The sequence below is a fragment of the Petromyzon marinus genome, chromosome 29 (assembly GCF_048934315.1).
Source record: "Petromyzon marinus isolate PM22_M1 ecotype Great Lakes invasive population chromosome 29, UKy_Petmar_22M1.pri1.0, whole genome shotgun sequence".
Lineage (NCBI taxonomy): Eukaryota > Metazoa > Chordata > Hyperoartia > Petromyzontiformes > Petromyzontidae > Petromyzon > Petromyzon marinus.
In genome coordinates, this window is record NC_133695.1 from 6,736,973 (window position 1) to 6,751,572 (window position 14,600).

The window sequence follows — 14,600 nt, forward strand, 5'->3', positions numbered from 1 at the left end:
GGTATAAGACCGTAGGTGATACTCGCTAACAGCACTTGCCCCAACAGTCTGTTAAGGCAATACGGAGGATCTTTGTATACATATTTGTACATGTGTATGTATGTATATATACCGGTACATATATATGTATGTGTACCGGTACCGGTATTAATCATTAATAGGTGCTTGCTTACAGAATTTGTCCCAACGGTCTATTCTGTACATGATATGTTTATAGGAGGGATCTTTGTCTTGTATATATGTGTGTGTGGACGTGAGTGAGTGTTCTGTAAGAACTTTGAGGACAAGCCCTGTGAACTAAGTCATTGCGGCATGATCGTTTGTGCCGTGTCCCCGTGTCTGTCTCCCGTGTCCCCATGCAGCCCGTAACTCGTGTCCCCATGTCCCCGTGTATTCCGTGTCCCCGTGTCTCTAGCTCCCGTGTCTCTATCTTCCATATCCCCGTGTATCTATCTCCCGTGTCCCCGTGTCTCGATCTCCCATATCCCAGTGTCTCTAACTCCCGTGTCCCCACGTCTCTCTCTCCCGTGTCCACGTGTCTCTCTCCCGTGTCCCCACGTCTCTCTCCCGTGTCCCCACGTCTCTCTCCCGTGTCCCCACGTCTCCCTACGTCTCTATCTCCCGTGTCCCCGTGTCTCTCTCCCGCGTCCCCGGGAGATCGAGACACGCTTGCCCCCGTGTCTCTCCGTGCACTCAAAGTTGGTGTGCATTATACAGAAGTGTGTTGTCGTGTTGTATTGATTGTTTATGAAAATTTTAGTTGCGCCCATTCAACTTGGAAGCCTCCAGATCTCCTCTTGCAAAACAAGAGATGTTTACTGCGTTATTCCATAGGACAGGAAAGCTCCTGCCGCACATAACAAACAACATGAACGATCGCCCCGTGTAGCCTTCAACAGGCAGCCGGGGCAAGTTGCTGTGAGCGAGCGCCTTTATAATGAAGGTCGATACGGCACACGAACGGGTTGTTGGGTGGCCAGTCTCACGCCCAGCCGCCTTTGTCTCCCCAAGGCTGATGTTTGCACACCGCGCCGGGTAGGCCTCATTTAATGCTGAGTCGACGTAGAGGAGGCCCAGGACCGGTTCAGATATTCGTCACCGATGTTGGCCCGTGAGCTGGAATCGAACTCGGGTGTTTGCTGGGTTTGTAGCGCAGTGCGCTGACAACTACACATCACCGCACATCGGATGATGAAATATAAAAAATACACGCTAATAGGTTCTACACATTAACATACATATTTAGCACATACACACATGTACACACAATTAACACGTACATATATGTTCCATAATTGAAGTAAACCATGCAAAGACGCATACGCACAACAGTGCGCAACATGTACAAATGTAATCACACGTGCATTAGAACACGTCGTGCAATAATACCACATCGAATCATAATTTACCCAGCCTCTGAATAACAATAACCTTACTCGATTCAAGAAAAGTGTTACAATCGTATCTCCATTATACTTAAGTGCTGTTAAATGTTGTCCGCTTGAAGTTTTGGGATTTTAGGCCTGTGCTTCGTCACTTTTACGACTTAAATGATACTCGCATATATAGTACAGGTGTATACACATCAACACACACCCATCTATGGCACATGCATGAGTGTGTATTCATAGATGCCCGTTAACAGCACTTGCCTCAGCAGCCTGTTAAAGGCTATACAGGGGACATTTGTCTTTGTATATTCATAGGTGATCGTTAACAGCACTTGCCCTACATTCTGTTCAGGTTATACGGGGGATCTTCTATCTTTGTGTCTATGGCCGGTGCTGGCCACCTCGCTTCATCGTGTGCCGTGTCAGCCTTCATCGGGGCTGCTCGCGAACAACACTTGCCCCTAAGTCATGTAAAGGCTATACGGGGGATCTTTGCCTTTGTATGCTTGGTCGGCGGTTGCGCAGTCGTTAACGCACTGGGCTATTGCGAACCACGGGAAAGACCCGAGGTCAATTCCCGCTCGAGAGCAATAACAATATTTGAACCGGTCTTGGTTCGGCCTGCCCTAGGTCGACTCAACCTTAAATGTTATGTGTGCTTGCATATATAGATATAGATAGTGTGCATGCATTGTTCGTTACATCACTAAGGTAGAATTTACCATTGAGGCATTACTATTGAAACTTACACACCGCGTGGTAAAAAAATATGTAGACTTCACTGTTATACACACTGCAATACAGTCTTTATAGTATGTATTGCAGTGTATGTGTATATATACTGTAACACGCACTGTAAGTTTATACATGTATCTATGTTGAACTTCTTTCTTACCGTACGTAGCCAACCGTGCTAATAAGAGGTGCGGGGGAAGGACAACAAACTAAACACGAAAAAAGTTCGAAAGAAATTAGTTTTCTATCTAGATTTAAAGCGCATAGCTCCAGTGGCTTCCTAATATAACAATTGTATAGACTTTAGCGTAGTATAGAGACTGTATAGAAATGCAGTCTATATACAGACTGTATTGCTCGTATGTTCGAGTTAAGGACTTAAGGAAAGTCTCGCGAGCGGGAGTAGTTTCCTATGACTTGATTCGCGTGCTCCTCAACTAAGAATCGCGGTGACAATTCTATGTTTGATTTAAATATAAACCATCATCACGATAAGGCCCACGATAATTGTAATGCACGTAGCTCATTAATTATGTTAATGTTCGAAGCTACTTTATTGTTATTGAGCCTCTGGCCTGTCTATATTTGTTCTGGCAAGAAGTGGGCCATTGCTCGAAACGTCGCCCTATAGTTTATATATTACTCGTTCATAAAGCCTGTCTTCGCCAGGCAAAGGTTTAAATGAATATACAAATTTACCTGGATCTGATTTTTTACAATTTTTATCTAGCATCAGACACGAACAACTACTCCAAAATGTTATATATTTCCGCAAAAAACGCAAACATTTGTCGACGACTTGATTCAACTTCTCATATTTAAAGACGTCCCGATCGGAAACCACTTGGAGAACAAACATTTAATGAACTTAATACTCTGAAGGGGAAGCTCCTATATTTTACCGTTTTCGAATGATAAAAATTTGTACATCATAGAATTTAGTATTTTCTATTCAAACCCGCTTGAATCGGAAATATCTCAAAACAATAAAAAATGGAACAATGGTTCTCGCTTGAATTTTATTTGCTGTTTAACGCTCCGTCAAAGGAAAAAAACCCCGCAATCTTAAATGTTTCACGGTTTCTGAATGACACCCACAAACATGGGGCACTCTCAAATCAATATTTGGGGGTCTTAAAATAGAAAATCTCGGATTTTCAGATTTGTTTTTCTGTTTGCGTCTTAAAAGCTACCTATGTGCTAAATATCAACTTTCTACCTTGTCGGGAAGTATCCTGGAGGTTTTTGAGGCATACAGGTTGTTTTTTTTATTTTTAGATATAAATGTCCTCTTTGTTAAACGTGTTACGTTGTCGTTGTTGGCTATGCTTGTGCACCACTTGAAGCAACAGCACCACAAACAACCAGGGACCGTTATTAATGTATTGTGTAAAGTTTATAAAGTAATACGTTGCATTTAGGAAGACACGACACTTATCTCGTTCAATAGATTATAATCATCCACGACCCGCACGCACGGCGTGGGGAGGCCGCCATCTAGCAGTGGATTATTGACGAGGCCCTGTGCGTGTAACACTTTAACAAACAAAATCCCCCTGTGGGGTGATATCGTCTCGTCTGAGGAATTCCTCTCCCGGCCGCGGTTAAATCACCGATCCACTCGTGTTGACATTGCTGCTGTGAGACTCTGTGATCATTTTTTTCCAGACGGACACGCGGATTATACGGATCGTATTTTCAATATGGGGCGTGGGGGGTGGGGGGGGGTGGCGCATTGGTCAGCGCGCTACGCTATGAACCCCGGTTATCCGAGTTCAGTTCCCGGCCACGGATAACATCAGCGGCGAGTGATAACCGAACCGGTCTACTCATCCCCCCCCCACCCACCGCCCCCCTTATCCCCCCACTTCCATCAACTAGCGTGGTGAAGTATGGTCAAACATTCCACTCATGATTTACACAACGTGGAGAGGCGTTCACCCGGCAGTGGATTCATAAAGGTTTAGACAAGTCTGTAAGTAGCCAAATAGATTAATAATGTCAGCTTGATATATCTCCACATTAATATAGATATTTCTTACACATCTCATCAGCTCAATTTCAACAGGATTGATTTAGGACAAGCAAAAACTCCGGATCGGTTTGGACGCACAGAGAGTGAGGCTCGCTTGAATCAATGCTGATGAACCTTCAGATGTCATAGGCAAGGATTGGTTTCGATATTCAGTGTCTCATCAGCAGAGTCAGGGTTTGCTTGAATCAATGCTGGCGAACTGCCAGATGTTATAGGCAAGTTGGACAATGCTCTCCCGTGGGTTGTTCGGCACGATGTCCGACGTTTCGCTCCATGAGCTGGAAGCTTCTTGAGGCTAGTGTTGTTAGACAGGCCCCGTAAGGACTGTAAGGACAGCACGGTTGGTTTTTGGTTGGCCGACGTTCCGAACCGCATTTTAAATGTTGTTTAAACGTGTGTGTGTGTACAAAGTATGTGTGATTGTGCCCTTATGTGTAACTCTTGTGTGTGTATCTGTTTGTTGTGTATGTGTGAATGTCTGTTTGTGATTGTGTTTGTGTGTCTGTCTTTGTGTGTGGGGCTTCGTGTGCATGTCTGTGGTTATATCTTTGTGCGTCTCTGTGTTTATGTTTGTGTGTGTGTATATCTGTGCCTCTGTCTCGCCGGGTTTGAAGCGCAGCGCGCTAACCGTGTACAGTGGTGGCCTTCTTTGGTGCTCGCCAACAGCACTTGCCCCAAAAGTCTGTTGAGGCTACACGGGGGATCCTTGTCTTTGTTGTCTTCACTCGTCTCCTTATTAATCCTTTTTGTTCCCCCCCCCTTCTCCTCCCCACTCATCCCTGCCCCTCCCCACTCATCCCCACTAATCACCGCTCCTCCCAAATTCTCTCCACTCCTCCAAATTGATTCCTGATCATCCCAGCGCCTCCCATCTCTTCCCACTCACCCCCTTTCGCCTCCTGGCTCCTCTTAGCCACCAACACTCCCCTCCACACATTCCCCCAGCAACTCCCGGGCTACTCCCCACCACTCTCCCCACGCCACCCCACCCCTCCCCACTCCTCCTCACCCCTTCCCCACTCCCTCCTCACTCCACTGACCCCCCCGCCCCCCAGACTGCTCTGAAATCCTTCCCACTCCACCCACTCAACCCTGCTCCCCTCCGCTCCCCATCGCCGTGTGTAAACAATCGTAATAATATCAAATTATCAATCGCGAGCGTCATTAATTAAAGAGCCGAACCCCGCGGTATCTGGATCTAATGACCACTAATGACTCATTAGCAGGTGCGATCACGTGACTCACGTCTCATCCTGAAGCGGCCCAAAATCACGTGACACTCTCCTCGACGTGATCACGTGACACTCTCCTCGACGTGATCACGTGACACTCTCCTCGACGCCGCTGGTCCGAGGGTCTGGATGGTGTCGGTTTGACGACCAGGAGGGTGGGAGGGGGTGGGGGCTAGGTGGAGGGGGTGGGGGCTAGGTGGTGGGGGTGAGGGCTAGGTGGTGGGGGTGGGGCGAGGTGGAAGGGGTGGGGGCTAGGTGGAAGGGGTGGGGGCTAGGTGGTGGGGGCTAGGTGGAAGGGGTGGGGGCTAGGTGGTGGGGGCTAGGTGGAAGGGGTGGGGGCTAGGTGGAAGTGGTGGGGGCTAGGTGGAAGTGGTGGGGGCTAGGTGGAAGTGGTGGGGGCTAGGTGGAAGGGGTGGGGGCTAGGTGGTGGGGGTGGGGGCTAGGTGGTGGGGGTGGGGCTAGGTGGAAGGGGTGGGGGCTAGGTGGAAGGGGTGGGGGCTAGGTGGAAGGGGTGGGGGCTAGGTGGTGAGGGTGGGGCTAGGTGGAAGGGGTGGGGGCTAGGTGGAAGGGGTGGGGGCTAGGTGGAAGGGGTGGGGGCTAGGTGGAAGGGGTGGGGGCTAGGTGGTGGGGGCTAGGTGGAGGGGGTGGGGGCTAGGTGGTGGGGGTTGTGGGGGTGGGGCTAGGTGGAAGGGGTGGGGGCTAGGTGGAAGGGGTGGGGGCTAGGTGGAGGGGGTGGGGGCTAGGTGGAAGAGGTGGGGGCTAGGTGGTGAGCGTGGGGGCTAGGTGGAGGGGGTGGAGGGGGTGGGGGCTAGGTGGTGGCGGGGGAACGGCGGGGGGAGGGGGGGGCTGAGGGATAGTTGGTGGGGGGCGGAAGAGTCCGAGTCGGATCATGTGTGAGAGAAGTGTGAGAGAGTGAAGGAATCGGGGTGCGTGGATGAGAATTTATGTCTTTCGAGATGTCTGTGTTAGCACCTTGTACCAGCAGGGTTGGGAGCAACTTGGAGTGTATGGGGAGGTCTCATGGGGGGGGGGGGGGTCTATGTGTGCGATGGGGATAGGAGAGGCGGGGTTGTGTTTCCAGATATCTCAAACCACGATGATGTCTCTGTGCTTGTGCGTCTTGCGGGGAGCGGTAGTGTAGCGGTTCGTGCGCTGCGCTACAAACCCGGCGACCCGAGTTCGATTCACGCTCACGGCCAACATCTTTGACGATTATCTGAACCGTTCCTGGGCCTCCCCTCGGTCGACTCTGCCTCAAATGACTACCTGGTGCGGTGTGCAAACGTCACCCCTAAGGAGACAAAGGCGGCCGGGCGTGGTGTTGGCCACCTACTCCCTCGTGTGCCGTACCGGCCTTCTTAGGCGCTCGCTAACAGCACTTGCCCCAACAGTCTGCCCATGCTATAAATAGGATCTTTGCCTTTGTGTGAATAGTTAAAGTGATTTCCTGCTCAAGTGAGCATTGAGGCATTGGTGGTTATGTCCTGAGTATAACCCAGCAAAGGCCAGTGGTGGAAATTCCACATTCCTATGGAAGGGACGATTGTCTATGTAAAATAACCTTTCCCGCCAAGTGGCAACTCACTTTATCGACTTCGGAGGAATAATCGGCTAAGTCAACCCCCAAACCAGGATTTGAACTCTGAGCCTACCAACTGTGACCTGCTTGCTCTGTCCCGGGTGCTCGCTAACAGCCCTTGCCCCCCTGTAGCCTATGCAGGCAACACGGGGGGGTCTTTGTCTTAGTTGGTTGGTATGTCAAGCTACTACTGTAGCATATCTATTGGACCTTTTCTATTGTTGCCATGATCAAAGTATGAATAGTACTGGCAAAAAATACTGGCACAAAAATACTGGCAACAAAAGTTATCCCATAGACACCACTGCTCAACACGAACTCTAAATGCTCCGATACGTGCATTGTCTTTGTCCTGTTGACTTTTGGCGTTATTCTCTGGTCTGACACTGGTGGTGAGACAAGGCCACAAAGAAAGCCTCCTCTCTGTGGTGTCGACCAATAAGTGTCAAAGACAATGAACACGTCATTATTATTATCAGAGAACATGTTTGCATGTTTATTGTGTGCCACAAGTACTGTTTGTGTGGCGCGCTTAATGCAGACTTGCTGCCTTGCAAAAGCAATCTATTTTGGCACCTCCTGCCTCATTGCCAGAAAGGGTTTAAGCCTCTCCGCGTACTCCACCCGCTCACTCTCCCATCAATCTCGACACGAACCCACGGCCACTGCTGACCCCCTTGAACCGCAGCGGGAGGAAAGAAGGCCGCGTTTTCTCTCCACGCCCGTGGACGTTCACGTCACATCTGGAAACGCGCGTTTAGATTATTTTGGCTGCTGTACATTGTCGCAACGACGAGCCGCATTGTTGAGCTGTCCTTTGTGGCCAGGTCGCTTCTGAAAGAAAATAAGCTCATAGCTCAGTGGGCTTAACCGTGGTAAGAAAAAAAAACGATTGTTTAGACTTATTTGTATACATTTTTTAAGTGATTTGTTTTCCTTTCTCTTATTTTTTCACGCCAATTGTGTTTTTGCATTCTCTGTTTTTGTACGGTTCTCACCCGCCCCTTCTGAACACCTGTGAAAAAGAGCTTTATAGCTTACCGGATTCCACCTGTATAAATACAGATTCTGATCTGTCTCCCCTCACGCCCCGTCTCTCTCTAACAGCTTCAACCTCTACCCCACTATCATTCCACCCAACCGCTACATCTCCCCCGTGACCCCAGCTCCCCCGCGGCTCCCCGTTCCCACGTTCCAATACCCCCGTCGCCTCAACAGGAACTCTGCAGCAACTGCTGCAGCATTAGCAGCAGCAGCACGTAGGGACGAAGAGGAGGCGATATAAACTCTTCGGCTCGCCACCAGTCAGACCCGTGCGCCAGTGGAAACGTACTGGACCGTGCCAGGCCGAACCGGGACTGGTCCGGACCGGGTCTGGACCGGGTCTGGGCCGGGCCAGGCAGCATGATGGTGTCCTACCTCAAGCAGGGCCCTTACGCCATGAGCGGCCTCGGGCTGCACCCTGGAGGTGGCATGGAGCTGCTGCATCCCTCCGTGGGGTTCCCCGGTGAGGGACAGACCCCCCCCCCCCACTATGATCTAGCTCCACCACCCTCACCACCCCACACCATCCTCACCCACTCACCACCCTGACCTTACCCTCTCCACCCTCACCCGCTCACCACCCCACACCCCATCCCACCACCCTCACTTCCCACTCACCACCACCCTCACTTCCCACTCACCACCACCCTCACCCACTCACCACCTCTCTCCCTCCAGCTTCCCTCACCACCACGAGTGCTGTAGCGAGGGTGGGGGCGGGCGGGTTGATTGGCCGCCCGGGGCACCCCATCCGGAGGGGGGGGGGGGTGTGCTGCCCCCCCCCGTCTCCCCCCTTCCCCCTCTCATAGTTGTAAACAATGGAGGGCTGGTCGATGAGAAATGTGGTGGGGCGGTGGCGAGGATGGCGCCTTGCCTAGAGCCCCCCCCACCTCCTCTCGCTCGTACCCCTCCCCCTCAGCCCCCACTTACACTCCCCCCTCGCCCCTCAACCCTCCTCACTGCCCACGTGACGCCAATCATCCCCCCCCCCCACGTCTCCCTGTCCCCCCAATCCCCACCCCTGGCTCCCACCTCCCCTCTCCCCTAATCCCTCCATGCCGGTAACCAGCACGAGTATCAGTTAGCCTGTTTACCTTGGCTCTCCTTACCGATCAGCCACCACCACTACTCACTTGTAGCCTCACCTCACATGGCCTCACCTCCACTCACCTGGCCTCACCTCTACTCACATGCAGCCTCGCCTCACCTAGTCCCACCTCCACTCACCTGGCCTCACCTCTGTTCACTTGTAGCCTCACCTTACCTGACCTCCATTCACATGGCCTCACACGAACCTGGTCTTTCCTCACCTCACCTGGCCTCGCATTCACTCACCCTGTAGCCTCACCTGGCCACACCTCTATTCACTCACCCTGTAGCCTCACCTGGCCTCACCTCTATTCACCTGTAGCATTACCTCACCTGGGTTGATGAAGGCGTGGGGGGGGGCAGAGACGGGTGGCAGCACAGAAGTACAACCCTGAATTGTGTTGCACCACACTGTTGGCCTCCACATCGGGCCTCATCTTACCTGGGCTCCGACTCACCTGTATCCCCTACTCTCCTGGGCTGCACTCACCTGAATCCCATACTCATCTGGGCTCTGTCTCACCTGTATCCCCTACTCACCTGGGCTCCGACTCACCTGTATCCCCTACTCACCTGGGCTCCGACTCACCTGGATCCTCTTCTCACCTGGGCTGCACTCACCTGAATCCTCGACTCACCTGGGCTGCACCAACCTGAATCCTCAACTCACCTGGGCTGCGCTCACCTCCACTCACCCTGGACACGAGCACGAATGACACAAACTCTGCGCATTCGCCAATCTCACTGCCCCCCCTCCCCTCCCCCAAGATAAACAAACAATGAGCTCCACTACACCTCACCCTCACCGCAATGCCCTTCACTCACCTGTGCCTTCACTCTCTGCCTCACCCGAACGCAGTTCACACGGGGCCCAGCCGTTTAACCCCCCCCCCTTCCTCCCACCCTCACCCCAAACCCTCACCCCAACCCCCACCCCTCACCCCAACCCCCACCTCGCGCCTCTCTCCCCTTATCTCGCTGGCTCACGTGAGCCCGCATGCACGGCTTTGTGAAAAAATGAGCTGCAGAAGGGAGGAGAGCGAGAGAGTAGGTGGGGGAAGATGGTGGAGAGGCAAGAACGAGAGTGAGTGTGTGTGTGAGCCCGAGAGAGATGGGGCGAGAGAGAATGAGAGAGAGAGATAGGGTTGCGTAAGAGATGAGAGAGAGAACAGAGTGGGGGTGGGGGGGAAATAACTGGAAGAGAAGGGAAAGAGAAGAATGAGAGATAAAGAGGTAGAGAGACGGGAGGGAGATGAGAGGAGAGAGAGAGAGAGCTCGGGCGTGTTAGGGGATGAGGTGGCAGAGAGGGACGTGGGGGGGGAGAGACTTTAAACAACTTTTATTGCCGCCAGCAGCAACAGCACTGGAGGCGATTCCGATATGAAATACACGGCCACCAGTAAACAAATAAACGCTATAAATCCACGCGCTGTGGCGCTAAATGCGCCGCGCACAACACAAAAGAAAAGTCACGTGGTGGTGGTGGTCATCGCGCACGCCACGGTGACGAGCGAGTGCTTCAGAAGGTGAACACGAGGGGTGCCGTCCACGCTGGTACAGAGAGGGGCTTGTCCGGCCCCCCAGCGTTCGAAGAAGGCGCGCACATCGGAGAAGGACGATCTGGGAGAGAGGAGAGACATGGAGGTGAAAGATGAAAGAGAGGGATGGAGAAGGGGAGAAAAGAGAGATGGAGGAAGAGGTAGGGATGGAGAAGGGGAGGAAAGAGAAATGGTAGAGGGATATTTAGGGATGGAGAAGGGGAGGAAGGAGAGATGGAGGGAGAGGTAGGGATGGAGAAGGGGAGGAAAGAGAGATGGTAGGGGGATATTTAGGGATGGAGAAGGGGAGGAATGAGAGATGGAGGGAGAGGTAGGGGTGGAGAAGGGGAGGAAAGAGAGATGGAGGAAGAGGTAGGGATGGAGAAGGGGAGGAAAGAGAGATGGTAGAGGGATATTTAGGGATGGAGATGGGGAGGAAAGAGAGATGGAGGGAGAGGTAGGGATGGAGAAGGGGAGGAAAGAGAGATGGTAGAGGGATATTTAGGGATAGAGACGGGGAGGAAAGAGAGATGGAGGGAGAGGTAGGGATGGAGAAGGGGAGGAAAGAGAGATGGTAGAGGGATATTTAGGGATGGAGAAGGGGAGGAAAGAGAGATGGAGGGAGAGGTAGGGATGGCGAAGGGGAGCCAGGAGAGTTGAGGTGACATGTTGAGAAGGGGCACCTGTTAATGTCGCGCCGCATGTCCCTCTGCAGTGAATCCGTGACTTCTCTCTGTCCCAGTGAATGTCTCTTCTCTCCCGCATCTCTCTGTCTACCTCTCCACCCGCCCCCGCCCTCCCCCTGTCTCTATATTTGTTCATCTCTCTGCCTGCGTCTCTCGAATGTCTACGTCTGTCTGTCTCTCCGTCTATATCTGTCCATCTCGTCTGCCTGCCTTGTGTCCATTCGTTTTGTCTCTCTGCCCGCCCGCCAGTCTCTCCCCTATCACTCTCTGGCAGTCCGTCTCTCTGCCTGTGTCTGGATGTCTACATACCAACCCCCCCCCTCCAATACGTTCATCATATCCAGGGGGTCGACAATCAAACTGACGAGAAGATACATTTATTTTTAGAATCCGGTCGGTCAAGAAAATTCAATATCTCAAGAACCGCAATGCACGTGGTGAATAACTGTCACGGAGCAGTCCTTCAAGAGCCACACGCGGAACTGGAGCCGCAGGCTACCGACCAATGTCCATGTCTGGCTGTCCGCCCGTCCTCCGTTCTGCCCTCTCTCACTCACGTTTCTATCTGGTCACTTGTCGCTCAGTCTGTCTTACTGTCCCTCTCTTTTACTCTGTGTGTGTCTGTCCCTCTGTCTCAAAGTCTCTCCGCTGATTTGTTTTGTTCGTCTGTCTGCTTTTTTTGCATATTTGGCAATGTCTCTCTGTATATCTGTGTCTGTGTATCTATGTGCTGCTGTTTCTCTTCATGTCTCTCTGACTCGATCTCTCTGTGTCTCAATCTGTCTCTGTCTGTGACCTCTGATTGCCTCTCTATGTCTCTGTGTCTCTATCTGTGACCTCTGTCTCTGTGACCTCTGTCTCTCTGTGTCTCTATCTCTGACCTATGTCTCTGTGTCTCTATCTGTGACCTCTGTCTCTCTGTGTCTCGATCTGTGACCTATGTCTCTCTGTGTCTCTATCTGTGACCTCTGTCTCTCTGTGTCTCTATCTGTGACCTCCGTCTCTCTATCAGTGACCTCTGACTGTCCGTGTCTCTCTATCAGTGACCTCTGACTGTCCGTGTCTCCGCGTCCCCTGTCTCACCCTCTCTCCGCGCGTGCCTCTCTGCCCCCCAGGAGCGCCACGCAAGCAGCGTCGCGAGCGCACGACGTTCACGCGAGCGCAGCTCGACATCCTCGAGTCGCTCTTCTCCAAGACGCGCTACCCCGACATCTTCATGCGCGAGGAGGTGGCGCTCAACATCAACCTGCCCGAGTCGCGCGTGCAGGTGCGGGCAGCCGGGCGGGGCAGGGAGTGGGCACGGGAGGGATTAGCAGGAGGTGGGGGGCAGAAAGTGTGGTGGGGGGGCAGGAAGTGGGGGAGGAGCATGAAGGGGGGGGGCGGGAAGTGTGGTGGGGAGGCAGGAATTGGGAGGGGGGGGGCAGGAATTGGAGGGGGTAGGAACCGGGGGGAGGGGAGCCACGGGGGGCGTTGTCCACCAGGTCGGGCAGAAACTCCGGAGCAACATTTGGGGGAGCGAATGAGGGATAGAATCTGTGTTGGGGGTAGAGAGGATGGCCAACTTGGGAGTTAATTTTATCACTCCCCTTCCCTCTCCCCTCTCCTCCCCCCTCTCCGCCCCCCGCCCTCTATTTCCACCGGCATCCCCACAACCTCACGACCCCCCCCCACCAACCCCTCTGCACCGTCGACTCCGCCCCAGGTGTGGTTCAAGAACCGTCGCGCCAAATGCCGCCAGCAACTACAGCAGCAGCAGCAGGGGGGAGGAGGGGGTGGGGGAGGAGGAGGAGGGAGCTCCCAAGCCAAGCCCCGCCCACCTAAGAAGAAGATGTCTCCAATGCGCGAGGCGTCGGGTGATGCTCCTCCCCTCTTCCCTTCCTCCTCAGCTGCAGGCAGCGTGGCTCCCGTGAGCGGAGGAGGAGGTGCGTTGTCTGTTTCCCTGCTGCGTAGAGTTCTCGCGGATCTGCCAGACAACTCTCCCTTGGCTCTCCAGTAGCCCTCCCTTAGCTGTCTTACAGCTCTGGCTCAGCTCTCCCACAGCTCTCTCATCGCTGTCCAACAACTTTCCCACCGAGTGAGATGACAGGAGAGAGGTAGGAGAGAGAGAGAGAGCGTGATGATGAGGCGTAGAGCGAGATGAGAGGGGGGAGGTAGGAGCGTTTGTGGAGCGGAGTAGAGTGAGATGGGAAGGGATTGAGTAAGGAGGGAGGGAGGGAGTGAGATGGGAGGGGAGGGAGTGAGATGGGAGGGAGGGAGTGAGATGGGAGGGGGGGAGGGAGTGAGATGGGAGGAGATTGAGTGAGATGGGAGGGGATTGAGTGAGAGGGGATTGAGTGAGATGGGAGGGAGGGAGTGAGATGGGAGGGGGGGAGGGAGTGAGATGGGAGGGGATTGAGTGAGATGGGAGGGGAAGGAGTGAGATGGGAGGGGATTGAGTGAGATGGGAGGGGATTGAGTGGGATGGGAGGGGAGGGAGTGAGATGGGAGGGGATTGAGTGAGATGGGAGGGGATTGAGTGAGATGGGAGGGGATTGAGTGGGATTGGAGGGGATTCGAGTGAGATGGGAGTGAGTGGGATGGGAGGGGATTGAGTGAGATGGGAGGGAGGGAGTGAGATGGGAGGGAGGGAGTGAGATGGGAGGGGATTGAGTGAAATGGGAGGGGAAGGGAGTGGGATGGGAGGGGATTGAGTGAGATGGGAGGGGGGGTAGTGAGATGGGAGGGGATTGAGTGAGAGGGGATTGAGTGAGATGGGAGGGAGGGAGTGAGATGGGAGGGGAGTAGAGTGGGATGGGAGGGGATTGAGTGGGATGGGAGGGAGTGAGATGGGAGGGGAAGGGAGTGAGATGGGAGGGGAGTGAGATTGGAGGGAGTGAGATGGGAGGGGAGTGAGATTGGAGGGAGTGAGATGGGAGGGGAGTGAGATTGGAGGGAGTGAGACTTGTGTACAGGTTTCCCTCGCTCTGTGCCCGTTCGGTTTGTGCGATGTCGCGCTATATACACAGCCAGCCTATTTTTATCCAACGTTCGCACTATACGGGTTAAATTAACTGAGATCCAGCTACGCCGTCAGACGTTGCACAACGTTGTTGTACTGTGTGTGCACTGTGTGCGTACGATGTGTACTGTCTGTGTGTACTCTGTGGGTGTACTGTACTGTGTGTGTACTTTCTATGCTTCTTGGCAGGCAGTTGTCTCCTCGTGCGGTGCATTGTGGGTTGTGCGACTGTGACGTCTACCCCACGCGATTTCGCTTTGTGCGCCATTTTTT

At 53.2% G+C, this 14,600-nt stretch overlaps 1 protein-coding gene across 4 annotated transcripts in view; it reads left to right on the forward strand.

Moving 5' to 3' along the window:
• LOC116947280 (uncharacterized) overlaps positions 1-14,600 on the forward strand; it is a 34,375-nt gene that overhangs the window by 15,687 nt on the left and 4,088 nt on the right. For 3 of the 4 annotated variants that reach the window (XM_076070513.1, XM_032962817.2, XM_032962819.2), the window contains 3 exons: positions 8,080-8,479; positions 12,445-12,596; positions 13,032-13,251. In XM_076070513.1, the coding sequence (XP_075926628.1) occupies positions 8,377-8,479; positions 12,445-12,596; positions 13,032-13,251 (475 nt within the window). In that variant the 5' untranslated portion in view covers positions 8,080-8,376. The remainder of the gene's footprint in view (positions 1-8,079; positions 8,480-12,444; positions 12,597-13,031; positions 13,252-14,600) is intronic. The other variant, XM_032962818.2, reaches the window with a different exon arrangement.